General features: G+C 35.2%; 2 protein-coding genes across 2 annotated transcripts; one reads left to right on the top strand and one right to left on the bottom strand.

Moving 5' to 3' along the window:
• Positions 1-235: 235 nt before the first annotated feature.
• On the bottom strand, positions 236-640 carry LOC145105234 (uncharacterized). The gene has a single exon (XM_079042368.1). The coding sequence runs from the start codon at positions 638-640 to the stop codon at positions 236-238; it is 405 nt and encodes a 134-aa protein (XP_078898494.1).
• Positions 641-16,067: 15,427 nt separating this feature from the next.
• LOC145168564 (snakin-2-like) lies at positions 16,068-16,823 on the top strand. The gene is made up of 3 exons (XM_079087347.1): positions 16,068-16,187; positions 16,279-16,318; positions 16,445-16,823. The coding sequence occupies exons 1-3, from the start codon at positions 16,101-16,103 to the stop codon at positions 16,624-16,626; spliced, it is 309 nt and encodes a 102-aa protein (XP_078943473.1). The 5' UTR covers positions 16,068-16,100; the 3' UTR covers positions 16,627-16,823.
• Positions 16,824-23,315: the final 6,492 nt, after the last annotated feature.

Raw genomic sequence — 23,315 nt, forward strand, 5'->3', positions numbered from 1 at the left:
ATTTATTTTCTGGAGAAGATCCCAACTTAAGATAACATGTAAATGTTATTAATATTAGATTCAAACTTTAGGATCTCAACTTATGTTCAGAAATTTGAGGGTTGTCAAGCCACTAAAGCGTGAAATGATCCCCTCATTCGCATCCCATAGTTGGATATCGTGCGTCCAAGCAAGGTGATAGTTTACATGCACTAGGATCCTTGGTATTTTGGAATGTTTTCCTTAGTACCAAGTCTCATATTTGGAATCTTCTGACTTTTATACTTTTATTGTACGCCTTGGTGATCCTCTGTTGATGAGCAGCAATACGGATCTTGGTAAGATCCCCAAGTTCATTTATAGTGTCAAAATCCTGGGTCGGGATCCTGTTGTTGTCCTCTTGGTTTTTAAGTAGGTATCTTGCAGTTGGGATCACCACTTCAGTAGTAATCATTGCTTCCGTTCCAAATACTAACGAGTATGGGGTTTGGCCTGTAGCTACCTTGGAAGTGGTCCTATCTGTCCAAATTATGAAAGGAAGTTCTTCTGCCCATCTTCCTTTCTTCTCATCCAACATTTTCTTCAAGATGTTGACTATAATTTTATTGCTGGATTCTGCTTGGCCGTTGGCTTGAGGGTGGACAGGAGTAGACATTACCATCTTGATTCCCTAACTTGTGCAAAAGTCCCTTGTCCTTTTGCTTATGAATTGGGATCCATTGTCGCATATAATTTCGGCAGGGATCCTGAACCTCGTCAAGTTGTTACGTTTTATGAAGGAAACTACCTCTTTGTCTCTTACTTGGACGAAGGCTTCGGCTTCTATCCATTTTGAGAAGTAGTCATTCATCACTAGCATGAAGACCTTTCCTCCATGGGCTACTGGAAAATTACACACTATATCCATTCCTAATTTCATGAATGGCCAAGGGGAGATGATAGGATGTAGAGGTTCTGCTGGTTGATGCAGGATGTTGCTATGTATTTGACAAGCATCACATTTCTGGGCCTGAAGGAAGAAATATTTCTTCATGGCTGGCCAGTAGTATCATGTGCTCAACACTTTGGAGCATAAGGATATGCCCTCAGTGTGGTTGCTAATATTACACTTACCGCGTTCGAGGATACTGAGAGCTAAAGAAGGAGTGGTTCCCCGTCTAATGGTTTTACCAATAGGGGTGGTGAACTCAAATATCTTTTAAGTTCATAGAAATTATCTTTATGTTCCTGGGTCCATTCGAATCTTTTGATCTTCTTCAATATGTCGTAAAAAGGCTTGCATCTTTCTCAGGATCTTTAGATGAACCTGTTTAGGGCTGCCACTCTTCTTGTTAGCCACTGAATATCTTTTGTCAAGGATGGTGATCTTAGATCAAGGATGGCCTTGATTTGATCCGGATTGCTTCGATTCCTCTTTTGGTTACCTTGTATCCCAGGAATTTACCCGATCTCATCCTAAAGTGGCAATTGGAGGGATTCAGCTTCATGTTATACTGGTCCAAGATATCCAAGGCTTCCTCGAGATCCTTGAGGCGATCCTCAGATTTTTTGGACTTGACCACCATGTCTTGATGTAGACTTCCATGGTGTCCTCCAGTTTCTCTGTGAACATCTTGTTGACCAGTCTTTGGTAGGTTGCACCTGCATTTTTAAGACCAAATGGCATGACAGTGTAACAGTAGATACATGTTGGAGTTATAAATGGCGTGTCCTCTTGGTCAGAGGGTTCCATCTGGATCTGTTGGAATCCCTCTGATGCGTCCATAAATGTTAGTAATTCATGACCCGTTGTTGCATCTATCATGGAGTCTATGTGTGGTACAGGGGAAGGATCCTTGGGACAAGCCTTGTTAAGATCTGTGTAATATACACATACTCTCCATTTACTGTTCTTCTTTTGTACCACGATAACATTAGCTAGCCATCTTGGGAATTTCACCTCCTTGATCATGCAAATTTTGAGAAGTTTTTCTACTTCTTCTTGTATAACTTGGTTTCTTTCTGGTGCAAATTTCCTTCTTTTTTGGTGTATCGGCCTGAAATATGGATCAATGTTAAGTCTATGGGTTATTATGCTTTTATCAATACATGTCATGCCCTCATGCTTCCATGCAAACGTCTTGCTTCTAGCCTTGAGGAACTTTATGAGGTCATGTTTGACTTGTTCAGGCATTGAGGATCCTATGAGAACTTTGGCTTCAGGATATTCAAGGCTCAGGGCACTTCTTTTATATCTTGCGCTCTTGCTTCTAGCACATCTCGTTCCCCTGCCTTAGTTGATATGCTTGTCGTGGTACTACTGAAGATTTCATTGAAGTCTTGTAGCATTCCTTGGATTCTTGTTGGTCTCCTACGATCTTCGCTGTCCCCCACGGAGTGGGCTTCTTTACGCATTGATGATACGTTGATGGAACGACCTTCATTTTGTGGATCCATGGTCTACCTAGTATGACATTATAAGAATATAATGTATCAATTACATAAAAATGTTGTACAAGCTTTACCCCTTTTATGTAGATTGGTAGCTTTATCTAGCCGATGGTGTGCTTGGTTTCGCCGCTAAATCATATCAGCACTGAGGATCTTGCAACTATCTCAGACTCCGGGATGTTCATTCTTTTCAATACGTCCAGGAGTATGATGTTAACCGAGGATACTCTATCGACGAGGATCCTTTTGACAAAATGGTTGGCGATTTAGAGAGTAATCACTAATCCATCATGGTGAGGATCATGGATGTCTTGTCTATCCGTTTAGTTGAAAGTGATCTCCTTTTTGTTTGTGATTAATGTGTTCTTCCGTGGTCCTTTTTCCTTCTCTGTTTTGGATACCTTGGTGTGCCTCTTTGCTGTAGAGTAAGAGGAACCACAAATGTCAGATCCTCCATATATCACATTGATTACCTTGGCGTCAGCAAGGGGGGATCCTGGTCTGTCGAGGATCTTCTGAGAATCCTGGTCTTTTTTTCTTTGGATCTCTCATTTCTTCTTCCAAGGATTTCTTTGAGGTATCCTTTGTGTAGGAAATAGTTGATCTCCTTCCTGAGAGCTATGTAATCCTCTGTGATGTGACCAAAGTCTTCATGATATGCGCACCATTTGGACTTGTCTTTCCAAGCGGTGGATTTTTCTCCTTTTCTTGGCCATCTTGCTTTGTCTCTAAGATCCTGCATCGCAAATATTACACCTGAAATATCCACAGAAAAATAATAGTCAGTAATCTTAGGAAAATCTTCTTCCTCTCCCTCATCTTCAAGGGCATTAACCAAGTGATGGTCAGGTTTGGAATAAGGTTTTGATTTATAGGATCTTTGGGCCGATGAATCAGCCTTCCTATTGGGGTGATCATAAGAGCTTGGTGGGTTGCTCATCTTTTGGATCTCCTTGTCTTCTTCGATCCTAATGAACCTTTGTGCTCTGCTTCTGACTTCGTCCATTCTCTTGCATGGAGTCATTACAAGGTCTTCATAAAAGGGAGAATCCTTCTTTAAGCCCATTTTAAAGGCTTCAACTGCAGTTGCCATGTCGATATTGGGGATACTTAGAGCTTTCCTGCCAAACCTGTTCACAAAAGTCCTAAGGGATTCCTTAGGATCCTGAACCACCCGATAGAGATCACTAGTGATCTTTTCAAATTTTCTGCTACAAGAAAATTGATTGTTAAATAAATTAATCAAATGAGCAAATGATGTAATAGAATAAGGAGGAACGTTAAGAAGCTATTTTAGAGATGATCCTGTGAGGGTGGAACCAACACCCTTACATAAGCAAGCTTCTTTCAAGTGAGTGGGGATGGGAATAATCTCCATACTTTCTTTGTATTGTGCTACGTGCTCCTCAGGATCCGTAGTTCCGTTGTAAGGCTTCATGTTGCAGGTCTGAAAGTGCTTCAGGACTTTGGTATCAGCTATCGCTGGAACGAATCTGGAGATCCTGTGGCTCGTGAGGGATACTTCCGGTACAGGCTGAACTACTCCGGGTACGCTTGAGATCATTTGTCTTAGTTCTTGTAGTTCCTTAGCCATGATCGGGATTAAACTTGTATCAAGATCCATTGAGTTAGTAGTAAGGATATTATTATTGACGGGGTTACCAGGATCCTTGTTATTAGGAGTAATAAAGGTTTCGTTGGGATCCTGGGTCGTATGCGCTTGGTTTCTCGGAGTTGCACCCGAAGTGGGAACAGAGGTCGGTATTAAGGATCCTATCTCGCGACGAACCGCTAAGGATCTCGGGTTATCAAAGTTCAGGATCTTGGGCTGCAAGATCGAGGGCGCTGCCTCCTGAGGCTTGTGGATTTCTGTCCTAATTCTTTCCATTTCCTTGAGAATTGTCTTGTTATCCTCCTTCTGCTGGGCGACTTGTCGTTCTAGTCTCTTTATTATAGAAAAGATTTCGTTGTTAGAAATGAACACAAAAGGATCCTAGAGTCCTGTGGTAACGAACGGAGAGATATATTTCTTTGGTGTTTCTGAGACTTTCTTGGGAGCTCCAGCCGACGGTGGTGGAAGGTTTTTGGAGGAAATGGGAGGAATCGAGGAAGAGGATAGAGTGAACTGAGTAGACATGGTTTTTCGAATGATTTTGAACACCACGGCCCCACGGTGGGCGCGAAATTGTTTTGGTTAAAAAATGAACAAGCAAGAATCAACCAAAATTTATGAGAGGCTGTGATGTTCAAAATAATGCATGTATAAAATGTTGATCAAGGTGACACAAGTTGTTTACAAGGAAATCCCTTGATCCTTGCTAGGATCTCCGACATAAAACCTTGAGAGGTGATCATGATCACCTGCCTTGATGATTTTATTGATTGAAAATGACGATTACAGAGAAAATGTAAAGAGTATAAGTACAAGTGTTGCTGTTCTGCTAAGTCTTGTGTGTGGTGTGATGAATACAAGTGATTTTTATAATCTAAATCTAATAACAAGAATTCCGAGAATTACGGGATCCTCCAAGATTAACTTATAGACGTTACTTGACTTGCTCTTCCGGGTCTTTTGCATGGTTGTGACAACTATTCATTTAGAATAAGTCTTTGACTGATTATTTCTGCACATGTGAGAGAGATAACAGAGTATATAATCGTTATAATTATTTGGAAAATAATAGTTAAGATCCTGAAGTATGTTTGGGATCCTGGGGTTTGAGGGTCTTGAGGTTTGAGGATCCTGAGGTTTGAGGATCCTGGTTGTAGTCCTGAGATCCTAGCCCTAACAGGTTTGTCGAAAATAAACCCTATATCTTTGAAAAATTCGACCTGGCTAGGGTTTCTTGAGATCCTAGCCTCCACTCCTTATTTTCGAAATTTCCATAGGGTTTTCTAGGGTTTCTAGTTTCCTTAATTATTATTTTAAATGCCTTAAAATTTGAATAATTAAAACTTGGTAACCCTATCCCTTAATATTCGAAAATTAGAATTTTATAGGATTAAATTTGTATTATTTAACTAATCTGTTAATTGAAAATAATTATTTAATCCCTAAATGTATTAATTAATTTAATAAAACTTTAATTATTAGATAAAGGTTAAATCATAATTGGTTTAAATTTAATTAATTTTAGTTTAATAATTAATTTTCAATCTTTTATTTTGAAATTTTTTAAAATACACATTATATATATATATATATATATATATATATATATATATATATATATATATATATATATATATATATATATATATATATATATTAAACGTTAATTACAATATGTATAAGATAAAGTCAGCCGAATCGCTAGTAAGCCTCATTCACGAAGTCATACTATAAAGAGGGTACAAAGAAACGACCTATAAAATAATCGTTAAATGGGTGTTTTTTTCACCCACCACTCTCCTACGTGGTGGAGGGTCGTTAGCTGAATGGGTTCGAGTGGACATAATCAAGATTAAAAATATAATCTATAAAGTACTAGAACCTTCTTCTAAAATCCCACTCTTATGAAAATGGTTTCCTCAATCTTCTGGAGATGGTCTTCCACATTCGAGTCAATGTGAAATTGCTTTCCCTTCCTTAGGATATGGTGAAATTGAATGTCGTCCCCCTTCAACTCTTCCACCTCTTCCTCATGTGACTCTCCCAACGTTACATTTTCCTCGAGCTGAGAGAAATGAAACAACTCAACCCCTATTGGCATGTAAACACGAAGATAGAAATTATGTGTCTGCGCATGTTCTGAAAATGAAATCGTACATTGACAAATTGGAATAAATGGGTGCCGTATTATCAATGGAGAAGCCAAAGATTTGGTTCTTCTTTTACTTCCAAAGTCATATGGTCAGTTCATTAAGAACTTTGATATGAGGAATTTAAATGTGACCCAATTTGATCTGAGCCAAATATTGGTAGTTGCTAAAATAGAAATGCTTAAGGACACAACTGAAGTATAAATGCTTATAGGGTCTAATCCCACGGTTTCCATGGACATTGACAATGGCAACATTTGTGATCAAGAAAAGGTTTCTCTTCCCAATCGAAAGGGATCGGCTAAGGTCAAACCGTTTGATCGTATGGTAAAGAGAAATGCTCGTTCTAAGATCATTCCATATGTTGACCTCAGTGAGTCCATTTGTTTTTACTACCAATTGAAGGGGCATTGGAAGCGAAACTGCCTAAAATACCTAAAGAATATTGAATATGGTAAAGTCCATTCGTGTGACTCTACTTTAGGTATATCCATTATATAACTCCATTATAAGTTCCTATTCATAGACTGTTAATACATGATGTGATGATCACATTTTGATGGTATTGTAGGATCTAAAAGAAAGCAAGAAGCTTAAGAAAAAGTGAGACAAATCTGATCAAGGGAAATGGACTTTTGTCACATGGTTCAATGGTCAGAATTTGGAGCTACTATTATGGAGTTAGGATAGTTTTAATAGATTGCTATTACTCTTCGAAGATGTCTTGAAATATAGTTTTTCATTTTATGCATCATTAGGACAAGTTCCAATTTTCTTTTTAGCAATAAAATGAAGTTTTGGTTGATGAGGTTGCCTTATTTTTATTTCCTTGAAATGACATTTATGAAAGTGTTGGTTATGTTTCTAATATTAGCAATATTAATAGTAGATTTGATTCTTCTAGAACGTGCTTGTGGTATTGTCATAATTGACCAAGTGAACAATAAATATCATGACTAATTCATTCTTCACATGTTTATGTGAGGCAAGGGAAGGAATAATGGATCTAGTACATGTTGATATGAACTTTTCAGATCCACCACAAGGGAACATAACTCTATTCGTTATAATTTACTGACAATTTAATAAATATGTTTTTTGTTTATAAAATTAAACAGAATTCTAATACTTTTGAAGGGGTTCAAAGAGTAGCAGAATGAATAGAAGAATCTATTAGGCAGAAAGATAAAGGATTCTCTAATCTGGAAAGAAAGAAGAGTGATTTATTATCATGTTTTATGATCATCATAGTAATTATGGAATTATATCACAATTAATCCTTAAAGAACATCTTAGTGCAATTGTATGACTAAGAAGAGGAATCAGACATTGTTTGAAATGTTCCGATCATATATGAGTCATACTTTGTTCCAATCAAGTTTTAGAGCCATGCTCTAGTAACTGTAAATCATACCTTGAAACTTATTTCAAACTAAGAAGGATGATAACACTTCATAATATATGGAGTAAAGAATGTTTTCCTTACTCTAGCACATTTAGAATTGGAGTTTTGACGTTTTCATTGATCAAGAAATAAAAAATAAATTAAGTCCTATTCTATGCAGTCTTTTCTTGTCGGTAATCCGCGCGAACATTTGAATATCTCATCAAGAAATGTTATCGAGAGAGAAACTTATATGTCAAGAAGTCAGTGAGACTCGTATTGTTCTTGAGAGTTTCAAGAGTTAACCGACAATAAACCTTTTAGTTATCACTAGCACACGACCTAAGGTTGATAACCTATTGTGTTTAATTGACATATTCTTATTTCCGAGCATTTCCAGTTGGGTTGGTAATGCTTATGAGTGTTATGTTCTTCATTTAACTACAAAAGGGAAAGCACGTTGGCCAGTGAAAGTGCATTGATAAAATGGGTGAGCTGCTAACAACATGGAAGCACTAGTAGGACCTTGTGCTACCAGAAGACAAGAAATTAAATAGCAAAGTCTAGCCCATGAAGGAAATCTAAATTTGATTTTGGTTTGTCTTGAACCTTATCTTGTGATTATAGGTTGAAAATGGATGATCCATATGAATAGGAACGTATGCATCTTGAAATCTAAGTGGCAAAGGTTTCGCTCTAATTCATGAAAATGATTATGAGGAAATACTTTCGCTAGTAGATTTTAAGATCTAATAAAGGTCAATATGGATATTGGTTGTGTTAGTTGCATTCTCAAATTCACAATATGATTACGACATCCATCTTTATTATTTCGAATTGTGAGGAATGGAAAAGAATTGTTTGAACTTTCAAGATATATATATATATATATATATATATATATATATATATATATATATATATATATATATATATATATATATAGAGAGAGAGAGAGAGAGAGAGTCTTGAAGGGCTTAAACACATACTATCCAACTAAAGTGTATAAGCTTAAGAAGCCTAGTTGGAGACTTATCGAAGCATAGTGTGACAAAAATATGCACTTCCTTAAGAAAGTCAAAGGTTATTGATTTCTAGTAGTCCAGTTGATTTATAGGTACATGTCAAAGCTAGTGGGAACATAACTGTAATGCTGGTATTGCGTGCTGACAATACTATTCATAGGGAAAAATGTCTCCAATTTGCAAATTGCAAAGTTTGGGATTTGTTTCCCTATAATGGACTTACGGAGGAAGGCACTCTTACTTTATTTCGAGTCTAAAGGATTAGATCTTATGGTTTAATATAACTTAGGCACTGATATATATGAATATCATGTTGAAATGTTTCAACATAAGAGATTCGATATATAGAAATATTATAGCAAGAGATTGAACAAATATCACATCTTTATGCAGGACATAATGAGTCGATTCCAATATGCTTCGGATATTTAATCAATTACATATGCTATAATATTCACTTATTCCAAATTTTCAAATGCCTTTAGCATTGTGTAAAAAGTATTAGAATTTCATGTGACTAAAGTTGTTAAACAACTGTCAAGAACATTCTGAGGTTTACCGAAGACTGGTTGCTCATGGACAGTTTGGAGTATGATAAGGTTAGTACGGACCATAATGACATGTTTTGGATTGAGATGATTATTGGTCAGAATTGATGGTCATATGGGAATATATAAATGTTTCCATAATAGGTGATGGTTCATAAGTCTACATGTGAGTTGGAAACTATAATGCAGGAGAAGTGTTCGAGGCGTGTACCTTGAATTTGAGACTTCATAGACATGGAATCGTTTCGGGTAACAAGTTCATGTAGAACATTCTATAATATTGAAGGCTTAGTGTCTGTGACTTTAGAACCTCAACATCACAGAAAGACAATGCATGTAAAGATGAAATTCCACTACGTCTTAGATAACGACAAGAATTTGGAATTGTGAAATGAGCATCACTGTAGTAATGTCCAGTCGATCTGTTCGCAAAGGAGGGTCTATCGAGAGGCATAGTATGCATATTTATAACATGGCATGAATGATGTTATTTAATTCAAGTGATTAGTTGATTACTTGAAACATTATACAATGAATAAATTCGTAATTGTTATGGTGATTAAAGAATATGGATTATTTATATTCAATGGGTATGATACCATAGTTAATTAATTTATTATTGTGTTTTAATTTACATGTTTTACTTCCCTGATTAATTTAAATATTATTCAAAATTCCACAGTCGTTCATATTTTTGCAGGTAAGCAATGAATTAAGACTGTCATGAATCGATTACAGATTGTCCATAGATATTAGACATTGCATGAGATTGCTGCAATATTCATGAGTACTTGAAAAAAGCAATTTTAAGTATTCGATAAACCCACGCTTAGAAATTACTTTATGGATTTAATAACGAGTAATACTAAGATGATAATATCTACTATTCTTCAAAGGGATATACATAAGTTGTAATTTGAAAGTCAGTTGTGTATTGGTATTGTGTAAATGCATCAGTAACTTGATGTTATAAAACGTAGTGTCATGTATGATTTGATGAGTCAAGGTTACAGTTATGTAGTCAAAGTTTATTTGTTCCTTTTGCCTTAACAAGAAAAGCGATATCTCTGGGGCCCTAGATGATTTGACTTTATCTATAAGAACCAGGCATGGTCCGGACTAAATTGATATGTTCGGTTTTGTAGTTAGATTTTGATCACCAATCGGGAAATCGAGATAGAGAAAAAATGAACATGAGGTTGATCATTTAATCCATGACTTTGTTCATATGATATCTTTTAGAACGAAAGAATTGGTTATCACTTATTTAGGACCAACGTTTGATTTGAATCTGAGTTCGACAGTGGCTTTGGAAAGCACTATTTGTTGTTTAGTTCGAGGTTTGTAAATGTAGTTACAGACTTATCCAAGTAGGAGACTGTTGGATAAATGTGTCTAAGCTCATGACTAAATTGGTATATTCTTGTAATTAGAAGCAAAGTCGTTTTTGTGTTGCTTTCATGAGAAATAACTAGAAATGATATTAGGAGAGAGAAGTATAATTTTTTAGATTATTATATGATTAATAAACTAATTGGAAATTATGGAAAATGATTAGTTAATATATTATATGATTAATATATTAATTGGAAATAGATTATTGATTTTATTTATTTATTATGTGATTAATAAACATGAGATCAATTGTTAAATAAATGATTTGTTAATTTATATGATTAATAAATTAATATGAAATCAACTAGAATTGATTAATTTTTAAATAGAATAAATCTGGAAGTAATTCAGAATTAATTGGAATTAACTGAAGGTGCAAGGGGTGAATTGTAATTGTTCAATAGTTGAATAACATAACCAATTCTAGAACCCTCCATGATATGGACGGTTTTGGAGGATTTCCTAGGGTTTTTGTAAGCCCCCGGGTTGCATAAAAGGAAAGGATTTGAATTAGGATTAAATCTATTATTTAATTGATTCAAATGTTGCTTTGCCTGCAAGTTACCGAAACTATAAATAGGACCCCTTAGCTTCAAATTTTGTTTTACCATATTACCCATAAGCATAGGAACGAAATTTTGCTAATATCTTCTCTCTCCTCCTCATTCTAGGATTTCTGGTTTTGGGTGTGAACCATTAAAGGCATCGTCCTTTTGATGATAGCTTTCCAAGACCAACAAACACAAGGGATTGAAGTGATTTGTTTACTACAACAAATCAAAGATATGTAACCCTAATCCTATGTGTATTTCAATTATAATAGGTTTCCCTTAGGGTTCTTGATGTTCATAGTTTATTGCTATCAATTGGAGAAAGCATAGATCCTTTATAGGTAGCATGTGAACTTAAGGGTTAAGATTTTCGCTTCATATGTATTTTAATAACCTATAAAACCCATCAGTGTTGTGGTTGAATTATAGAGCTATTGAGTTTGGCCAAAGATTATGTTTTGGTTAATGTTCCCCTAATTAGGAATTCTAAATGAAGAAAGTTATGAGGCAGGAAGACCTGCTTTCTCCGTTCTTATTTATCTTGGCTATGGAGGGGCTACTTCTAGCCTTGGTTAGGGTGCAAATGGCTAATATCTATAGCGGGTTTCTATTAGTGGTAAACAGATCTCGCATTTTCTTTATGAAGATGATGTTATGTTGGTTTCTCCTTGTGATCCTGAGAATGCTTCGCGTATTGTTCGCATCATGCATTGTTTCTTTATGGCATCGGGTTTTAAAATTAATTTGATTAAGAGCAAATTTTTTGTCATTGTTGTTTCTGCTTCTCAGGTGGATTCAGTTTCTATGTGCATGGTTTTTGCTTTAGATTCTCTTCATTTTATCGATTTGGTGTTCCTGTCGATTAGAATATGTCTCGGGTGACTGTGTGGTCTTCGATTATTGATCGCTTTCAGAGCATATTGGTGGGTGGAAGGTGAAATGCCTTTCATTTTGAGGTCGACTGACTTTGATCAAGTCGGTTATGGGGTCTATAAGTAGTTATCTGATGTCCATGTTCCCTACCTCGGTCACGATTCTTAATTCCTTGGAGGCTTTGAAGGCTAAATTTTTATGGGGTGCAGACTTGGATGAGAGATGTATGCATTGTGTTAGATGAGATTGAGTTCTTGCTTCTATAGAAGTTGAAGGTTTGGGACTGGGAAGCTTATTTTCTTTTAATATATCTATGCATTTTCATTGGTGTTGGTGGTTCTTCCACTCTCCATATTTGATGTGGGTTCGGGTTGTTAAATCCCTTTATGGCATGGATGGGAATTGTTCTTTGTTGGTCCTGAGGAGAGCTTGGTCAGTTCCTTGGAATGGCATTACTTGGATGTTGGATTACCTTCATGATCGTGAGCTTGATCTTCATACGTTTTGTCCTATTTGGGTGGGGGTTGCGCGTTTACTTCCTTTTGGCATGATGTATGGAAGGGAGATCTACCCATTGGAGTTCCTTTTCATAGGCTTTATGTGTTGGATAATCATAGACATGTTTTGATCAGAGATCGGGTCTTAGCTGGTTGGGGCATGGAGACGCTCAAACGTGCCCCTAAAGGTCGTATTTAGCAGACTCAGTGGGATAGTTTTTATCTTTTGTTGCAAGATCTCCAGTTGGACTCTTCTCCTGATAGACTGGGATGGCTACTTGATGTCTCAGATAACTTTTTTGTTTCCTTGGCTCGATCTTTTCTTGATAGTGATTTTCTTTCCACCGGGGGGAGGGGGTGGGTGGGATAGAGACTATATGGAATAATTGGGTTCCCAATAACTTAATATTCTTATCTGGAGGTTGTAGTTACAGAGTGTACCCACCAGAGAGAGACTTTCGTATGGAGGGATTATAGTGGAGTCGATATTGTGTCCTGTTTATTCTCGGGCAGTTGAGACTAATGATCATCTCTTTGCAAAATTTATTGAGTTTACTGACTTATGGAGTTGTATCATTATTTGGTGGGGTGTTCGACTTCCTTTTCAAGTGTTGGTGCAGTCTTTACTTTCTTGGTCCGATTATGTCTTATTGAGAGGAGGCCAATGAAAGGCTTTTGATGCGGTGGTTTTAACTACGTTTTGGTGTCTTTGATTTTTTTTTTTGTATTTCCATTCTTTCTGGAACGGTTCTCCCTAGGAAATCCTTACTTTTCATGATGTTATTGATAGGGAGTTTTTTTGTATTTCTAATAGTTGTGGTAAAGCTAAGCTTGGTTGGAGTTCTTGGCTTCATAATCCTGCTTTAGCTTCATCTTTGTATTAATGGGTTCTTTCTAGCTTCTTGCTATTTTTTAATATCTTTCCATCGTTCCAAAAAAAAGTGTACTTGAGTCTTAACTCTTGCATACGTCACACACTCGGCCACGTACTTAGCAACATCGAGTTTCATTGTTGGCCACCAATAGTGTGGTTCCAAATCCATATACATCTTGGTGTTGCCTGGATGAATATAGTACATGGTTTTGTGAGACTCTTCCATGAGAAGATCCCTCATACCACCCATCTTTGAAACCCAAATTATGTTTTGGAATACTTTCAACCCTTAATTGTTCATTCCAAACACTAACGTCTTACCTAGACGTTCTTCTTTTCGGTTATCTCCTCCTAAGGCATCAGTTTGAGCCTTCTTGATACTTTCCACAATTGTCGAGACAATTTCAATTCTTAACGCTCTTGGCCCTTTCCTTTCTAGGTTTATCTTCCTATTCAAATCATTTGCTACAACATTTTCTTTACCATGGTGGTAAAGTATTTCAAAGTCATAGTCTTTGAGTAATTCTAGCCAACGTCTTTGTCTCATGCTCAACTCTTTATGATCAAAGAGATACTAAAGGCTGTTATGATCAGTGAAAAGTGCACACTTCATACCATAAAGATAATGTCGACATATCTTTAATGAGAAAATTACTACTGCTAACTCCAAATCATGAGTGGGGTAGTTCCGTTCGTGGATTTTCAGTTGGCGTGATGCATATGCTATTACTTTATATCTTTGGATCAGAACACATCCTAACCCAACTCCAGATGCATAACTGTAAATTGTAAAGTCTTCAACTCCATCAGGTAAAGCAAGGATCGGTGCTTCACACAACAGTTTCTTTAGTTTATTAAAAGATTCTTCATGATTCTCACTCCATGAATAGGTAGCCTCTTTATGGGTCAAGGCTGTCACTGGATCAACTGTTGAAGAAAATCCTTGGACAAACCTTCTGTAGTATCCAGCTAATCCCAAAAAACTATGAATCTCAGTGGGACTTTTTGGTCTTTCCCACTTCATCATTGCTTCAATCTTTGATGGGTCAACTTTTATGCCTTCTTGGTTAACTACATGACCCAACAATTGAAACTGTCGGATAAAAAAAATCACATTTGGAGAACTTTACATACAACTTCTCTTTCTTTAGAATTTCTATTACTTCGGGCAAGTATTTGCCATGCTCTTGCTTGTTCTTTGAGTATAATAGAATATCGTCGATGAACACTATAACAAACCTATTGAGGAAAGGTTTACTATCCAATAACACAACTAACAATACAAGTGGTTTGTGAATGAATGTTTTAACCTGTTAGTATATTGTAAATTAAACTCTCGGTTGGTGTTTTAAATTGTGAATAGTTCTTAACTTTCTTATCATTTAATATCTCTATTCTAATAAAAGAATAATTTTATTTTCATTTTGTCATGTTTCATCCTATTAGGTCTCCTAATTAATGTCATGTCACTTGTCAACCTATTTATTCCTCGTTTCAGATTTCAAATTTTAAATTTCTCACACAAATTAGATTAAATTAATAACATTAAAATAAAATTAATATAAATTATAAAGTGATATAATTTTATGTATTTATTTAAATCAACGATTCTAATTTTATATAACTAAAAAAATATCTCTTAATTAATAATTTATTTAAAATAATTGATTAAGAATATTAAATTTTTACTATCAAAATTTAATTAATTTTGTAATCATGATTTTTACGGGTTATAAACTAATCGTTTATATGTGATATTGCTTGTGTAATACTTAAGAGGGGAACATGGTAGTAAGTAAGCAAAAAAAAATTCAAAATTTCTTAAAAAAACCTCTATGGACTGTGTTTATCACGACTCTAATATCTACCAAAAGTTAATATCTAATTTAATTTAAAAACATGCGTTAACCCATATAATTTTGTATTAGATTTGATGATGGCTTTGAGCCTATGATGTATTTGCTTCATCCGACTAAAGTGATATAAAAGATTGTTTAAAATATAACATGGTAATAATTATGATTTTTTTTTTTCGTTTTAATATATTTCGTACATTTCATTATTAAATAGCAAGTCGATGAGTGTGATTGATTTGTATATTGGTTTGGGTTTGACTAAACAGTGGAATTGGCATAATGCCAAGGATGCATAAGTCCCCACTTCCCACATTATTAATTGCCATTTCTAGCTTCCTTACCAAACACTAATCATCCTATATATGCCTTTCCTTTGTTTCTTCCTTTTCCATTTTTCTAATCATCCTATTTTCATATTTAATTGGTCTTTACTTTAATACATCGTTATTACAGATGGATTAATGATGATCACTACATGTTTCAATCTTAAAATAACCTATTTGGATGATATAAATTTTTTTATTAAGATTATAATTAAAATGCTTAATTGTATCAAATGTTTTATGACAAATAGAAACATATTGATTGGTTTAATTTGGTATTACTAATAGAAATCATAAACCAAATCGAACCCCAACTTATACAAGCCAAGATTGAACAATTACTTATGAAACCCAAATCAAACATCTTAATTTCTATTAATTTTTGTCAAGAATCACATGAATGCATCAATATGTCATATGTGTATGATACAATTAAAAATGTAAATTGCAAATACGATGGTTACGCATTAAAAAAAAACAAGTTGTATCATTCATGCCTATTGATCCCCCCTCTTCTTTTCTCCCTCTTTGATGCCTATAAATACAAGTAGAAACCTTAGTTCATTTCATACTCAAATACACACTTAAACACTACAACAAAAAATGGGAATCTCCAAAGCTTTTGTTGCTTCATTTCTTCTTTCTCTATTTCTCCTCCAACTTGTCCAAGCCTTCCAACCCAATCAACTCGTAATATTTTCCTCTTATTTTTTTTTCCATTTATAATACTTGTTAAAATAAAAAGTTTAACCTTTCCTAAACCAATCTTTTTTTGTTACAGGATAATACTAGTACTAACGAGTACCCATCCACCAAGATTGGTAAGTATATATTGCTTCTATTAACACACCTATTTTCAATTCTCAAAATAAATATTACTTATGTTTTTTTTTCTTAATGTGAATATACATTTTGAGTAAGAAAAGGATGATTTGTGTAAATTGTAGATTGTAAAGGGTCATGTGCAGCAAGGTGCAAACTATCAAAGAGGCCTAACCTATGCAACAGGGCTTGCGGGACATGTTGTGGAAGGTGCAACTGTGTGCCTCCGGGCACATCGGGCAACTACGAATCATGTGCTTGCTATGCTAATTTGACCACCCGAGGCAACAAGAAGAAGTGCCCTTAAAGAATTCCCCCAAAAGATTAAAACTTTTTATTAATTATTCGTGAGCCAGCCATGCTAATAAAAGTTTATATCTTGTATTTTGTTTCTTATATCTATTTTCTGAAATTTTCTTTTCTTTGTGTTACTAAATATTTAGTGATTCTCTTTGTACACATGAGTGAAGTTTGGTTATGGTTATATTCATCGTGATTACTAAATACTGAGACATAGAGATATATGAAATCATGCAATTTTCATTTTAGAAATATTGAATTTTATTGAGAAACCAACAAGATTTTAGAAGAAATTACAAAGAATCAAAAACTGTATATAAGGTTTTTAACCAATCAGCCCATTAAATATGCTTTTTACGGTATCTACTTGTGACAAAAATATAAGAATGCAAAACAATATTGTTGTAAAGTTCATCCATCCTTGGCTTGTTATTATGAAACAAAATGACATTCCGAAATGACCACGCCAACCAAGGAACAACAAGAACAACTACATTTATCCCTTTCCTTTGGATCACACTGAGCCGAGTTCGGTCATCCAAATAAATCCACTCCTTAGCTAGAGTAAATGGAGTAGGAACATTCCCACATCTCAAAACCAAATGAAATGTAGCGAAAAGATGATCTAAAGTTTCACAATTTCGTCACATATAGACATAAAAGCGAATCAACATATATACATCTCTCATTTAGACCTACCTTTAAAATTAGTCAAGATTACTAAAGCACCCTAAAACATTAACTTTTTAGGCACCAAATTATTCCATCATGTTAAACTTCCTCCCCAATCCAACATGCATGTATCAATCATGTGTCGACCCATAGGAACCAAGTAAACACCAGAATCATCAAAATCCCAAACTAATTTATCATTTGTATCCGTTTGAGAAAAATAAAGAAGACATACTTGAATGTCAATAAGCTACAATTCCTCATCCCCGTCCTTTTAGGATATGTTGCCAATTACACCCAACCTCTTATGTGTTATAAAATCGGGATATAGATATATTTGGATCAGTGAGAGTTGTGAAACACTTTCAGATTAAAGCATTTCGAGGGTACACTCAAAATCTCTAATCGGATGAAACTCACTGTTTTTCTAGAATGGAGAATGAAGAAGATGTTATGAAATTTGTACCCAAAATGAATCCGAAATTGATCATATCACAGAAACTAACTTCCTGTCTTAAAACTGCCATATGGTAGTTACAGGAAAATAACTTCCTGTCCAAAAACGGTCATATTACCTATCACAAACTAACATAAAACTGGGTCTATAAATGGATCACAAAATCGGGTGTTTTTACAAAAAATACGGATTTATGAGATATTTTTTATATAGCAACATAACTCATATAAAAAATTTCCACGCTGACCTGTCAGCTTGACCCCAGCCAGGGCTCTGCCCCTTGGACCCCGCTCCCAGGGGCGCTGCCCCCGGACCCCCGTCAGTTCAAGGGTTTCGCCCCTAAATAGCAGTATACTTTCAACAATGACAAAATCAAACAAATATGCACTCCGCACCACACTAATTCATTCGATAATTGTCAAAGTGACATTGATCAACAAATTAATCCCATTACACTTAAATAATATTAGTGATATAAAATCACCAAAATTATGGACAACCATTTCTGTAACCGATCAATATTTACCAAATCACTACTACACAATAGACCTTTACCCACGAAAATTACCCACGGAAAAAATCCATGGCTAATTACCCACACATTTACCACGGATTTTCCATGACTAAGAAAAACCCTAATTTACAAAGTATTTCTCACGAATTACACATGGATTACCCACAAAAACAAATCTGTGGGAACAATATCGCCATCACCCACGGCTTACCCATAGAATTCGAAAAATGGGGAAACACTTCTGGTCTGTGGGTAAAGCGTGGTGATTTTCCACGGATTACTCACAAAAAAAAACATTTTTTTTTCATTTTCGATCATTCAACGTTGTTTTTTCGTTTCATATTTCTATCAATTTACTAAATCATCAATGCATTTCTTTGTTTCATCAACTTATTATACCCATACACGAACATATGTATATGATTAATAAGTTGATAAAACAAACGATACATTGATTTATTAAGTATATATTCATGTATATATATATTAAGTTGATAAAAACAAAGAAATACATCAATTTCTTAAACATTATAAAGGAAGAAACAAAGACAACAATGTTAAATGATAAAAAATGGAGAAAATCGTCATTGCTGTGAGAAATCTGTAGGTGATTATCCACACATTACCCACGTACCAGAATCATTTTTTTTTTCATTTTTTGATCCTTAAACGTTGTTTTTTCGTTCCATACTTAACATAACTTAATAAATCATCGCATTTCTTTGTGTTTATCATTTTTGTTAGAAACATATACATACACATGCATCTATGAGTTTACTAAGTTGATGAAATAAAGGAGTATACTGAATTATTAAGTATGTATGCATGTATAAGTGTATTTATGTATGTTTAGGTGTATTTGTGAAATAAGTTGAACAAACAAGTCAATACATTAATTGGTTAAGTTTTGTAAGAGATTGGATGAATAGAACAACATTTAATGGTCGAAAAATGAAAAGGGATTTTGGTCTGTGGGTAATCTGTGGGTTATGCTCGATCTCAACAAGCGGTATAATGTGTAGGCGGGAGAAAGAAGGGTCGGGTTTTTGGGGTAGGAAACTCAGATCCGAGTTTCGCGGTGACCGGGACCCCAAATTGTTGCATGTTATCTATGGATTATGCTTGATCTCAACAAGAGGTATAATTATTTAATTAAGTCCATTTGTTTTGATATAAAAAATAATATGTTACTATTATTTATAGAAAATGTAAGTGTGTTGTTACTATGAATAGGAAATGTAAGCATGTTGCCTATACTTGTAAAAAGAGTAAACTAGGTTGCTATTATGGATAAATGTGTAAGTATGTTGTTATTATGAATATAAAATGCAAGTATATATATTATGTGTATTAGTTAAAAAGAGTAAACCATATTGCTACTAAGTATAAAAAAATTGTATTGCTACTATGGTTAGAAAATGTAAGTATGGTGCTATTAGGGTTATATGTTTTGGTTAGTTAAATTTTTCAATTTGTATGTTTAGGGTTTATTAAGTTAGTAAAGTTGTACATTTATCTTTGTTATTATATTGTTTATATATATATATATATATATATATATATATATATGTGTGTGTGTGTGTGTGTGTGTGTGTGTTTTGTGGATAATATTTTGTGGATAAAATCTGTGGAAAATCCGTGGAAAACAATTATGTGGAAAATCTGTGGGTAAACATCAGTGTTTCCACTATGGGTAACAGAGTCGTGGAAAAGTTGTGGGAAAACTTTTTGTGGATACTCCGTGGGTAATCTAGTCATTAATAAACCGTGGGTAATTTTCCCGTGGATAAAATATGGGTAACTCTATGGATAAAGTATCTGTGGTAAATCTGTGGGTTAATATGTCCATGGATAATGCGTGGGTAATTATGAGGGTAATCCGTAGGAAAACATTATTGAGCTTTTACCCACGAATCTGGTTTCTTGGAAAATCCGTGAGTAAAGACCATTACCCCACTGACTACCCACAGATAGGACCATGGGTGAAGGTATGTTTTGGTGTAGTGAATTCAAGGGCATAAATTCTTAGAAATCCATTTCGAAAACAAGAATCACCAATCATTGTCGTTTCACAGTTTAGTAGAATTTTCATTCACACTATCTTATGAAAAAACATATCAAATCAATATTTTTTTGATCGTATATGTTTAGATCATATAGTCTCTCTTCAAACCCTTCTAAATTTGATTTGGTCTGTAGCTTTGCAAAATCTCTATTGACTTACCATGAATAACCACAATAACAGAAGACCGTAAACCATTAGACATTGACTAAAAGTCTCAATTTCAACTTGTAACATCCCCATTTTCACGGCCAGAAAATACCGATTTTGTTTATGCTTTATAAAAATCAGAGTACCTCTTTTAATAAAAACGTTGCGGAATTTGTTCCTAGAAAAACATGATAAATACGTTATCAAAGCATTTCCAAAGAAATATATTTTTATCCATTTTAAAACATTTGGGATGTCATCGTTAATACAGAAACATAAACATAAACAGATCTTACATTCATTTACACTAGTGATCTACATCTCTTTTAAATCCCTCAGTGTAAAGTAGCTTCATATCGACACATGTGATACAAATAAGCTTGAGTGGGTCAGGTTGGGAAACCTGGTGAGTACATAGGGTTCTCAACCCACAATAATTTAATTGTTATGTTTAAACATCAAACAATCAACCCAATTACCCATCCCCATTATCTTCCTTACTCTTAAGGATCTACCCTAAGAATCATCTATCCTGCATTCGTTCATTTCGAAGCCCATTGCTTCCAGGGTTTATATGATAGGCACTAAGTCCATAGCTGCCAATGCTTGTTCGTAAAGCACTGATTCCATAGTTGCTAAAGTTTATATATAAGCTATATTTAAAGTATGGTAGGCGTAACTCACTTACAGCGAGTTTTTATTAAAAACCGGACTTCGTTGGAGCAGCGTTTCCGAGCCGAAAAGCTCTTCTTCTCGGAGCCGTCGAGTGCTCCGGGGCTTTCTTCTAGCGCTAGGGAAGTTTCCTAGGCTTTAGGGGGGGGGGGGGGTTTAGGGAGTATAGAGAGAAGTTAGAGAGAGAAAGAAATGCTTATGGTGTGAAGAAAATATGAAGAGTTCATCTCTTATTTATAGGGGTTTTCTCGTAGAGTAGGCCCTAAGTTTTGTCCGTATCTTCCGCGTACGAGCTCCGTTTTCTACGTTCTTCAGATCCACACGTTGGTATTTACGAGTACTACAACTTTTTTTTAGATCTCGTCGGCTAATTCTCATTCTATCTCCGATTTGCAAAACTGTATCGAATTTATCGCGCTCGAAGAGTAGGGACTAAGTTTCGTCCATATCTTTCGCATACGAGCTCCGTTTTAGACTGTCTTTCTATCGTTGAACTCCTATTAATGATATATTCATTTCTCGTTTAGACTTTTTTGGTTAAAAATCGACCGATCTAAAATTCGAATTTCAGGTTGTGCACTACTATGCTAAATCTTAGAAAAATCATAACTTCCTCATACGAAGTCAGATTTGGACGTTCTTTTTATGCACACTCTCGGTTTAACATATACTACGACTTTCTTTTAGATTTCTAAGGCTAGAAAGTATTTTATCGTAAATTAACTTTTTACGATTCCCGGTGTCGTGTCGGTTTTGCCGTAAAACTTCGACGGGTCATAGCTTCTTCGTTATCACTCGGATTTCGGCGTTCTTTATATGTACGGAACACTTGTGACATACACTATAACTTGGTTAAGATTACTCATTCTAAATAATATTCCATCAAAAAGTCATTTTTGATGCTCATTGTCTCTAAATAGACTATCCCGAATCTACGGGCGTTACAATTATCTCCCCCTTAGGATGATTATGTCCCGAAATAATCAACGAAATAGGGCTTGTATAATGACTCCATATGTTATCTTTTCATCCTAGGTAATAACCGTAAATCCTATGTTCCTTCGAATGAGTATCTAAATCTTGGACTTCTGGACTGCATGCGGTCTTCGATCTTGCACCCGCTCTCTATCTCACATTGGACTTTCAATCGTGACCTTCAAGTCACAATCTCGATCCTAATTGGAGACTCTTGCTCCTCTGGAAACAGTATGTACTTCGATTACCATAACAGACTGATGGGACATGTTCTGATGACATCTCGTCGTATGATGCAACGCTTAGACTCAGGTCTTTTAGAGTCAAATTACAATACGAAATATACCTTCTTTCATGTTCTAATGTGATATAATCACATTCTAGCATGTAGCACTTCTAGGTACAAGCTTCTAATCTTAACAACAGTTGCGATACTTCAATTGATCGCTTTGATTATCTTTCACTTCAATCTTCTGACTTAAGTCGGATGCTACATCGATCTTGGTTCTCTGAACCATGTAACATACTCATCTTATTCGGATTCGACATGATATGGCCACTAGGGTCGAATAATAATCATCTTCTTATTCATTACCGAAACGATGGTAACGACATACATGAACAAAACGGAATCAATTACTAGCGCCTTGGTAACCTTGTGACTTTCCCTGATCCAAGTGCGAGTCATGTGCTTCCGGTAGTATAGGCCTCTACTACCATCCACACCTACTCATACTCGTCCCAAGTATTGTCTCGCAGTCCCCAAGTTCTTATTTCTTAAAAGCACAAAACAATTTAACACATAAGAATGTGTCCAAATAATCATAAATATTTCCCTAGACTCTACTAGGACTTCTTCCATGCATATCTTCAACAAAAATTCTGCTTCAACTCGGTTGGTGATGGAAACACCAGACGATAGGACAACTTTAGGAATTACTCCAATCGTTCTATCATCCCGCCAATCAAATGTGTACATTCGTACGTACCATACTCCTCTATACGTAACGTTATTTTATCAGACATATTCTAAAAGCAAGATACCACTCTTACGATATCTTCCGATAGGTATCATTCACTATCGTAAGCCTTCTCATTTCCTCCATTTATTCAATTCGCTACGAGTCTTCACCAAGATGTTATGTTCATGGAAGCATGCGTTCAGTGTATCGAGACGAGAATATAGATAGAGAA

This window comes from Lactuca virosa, chromosome 4 (genome assembly GCF_052849685.1).
Source record: "Lactuca virosa cultivar CGN04683 chromosome 4, Lactuca_virosa_CGN04683_v6, whole genome shotgun sequence".
In the NCBI taxonomy this organism is placed as follows: domain Eukaryota; kingdom Viridiplantae; phylum Streptophyta; class Magnoliopsida; order Asterales; family Asteraceae; genus Lactuca; species Lactuca virosa.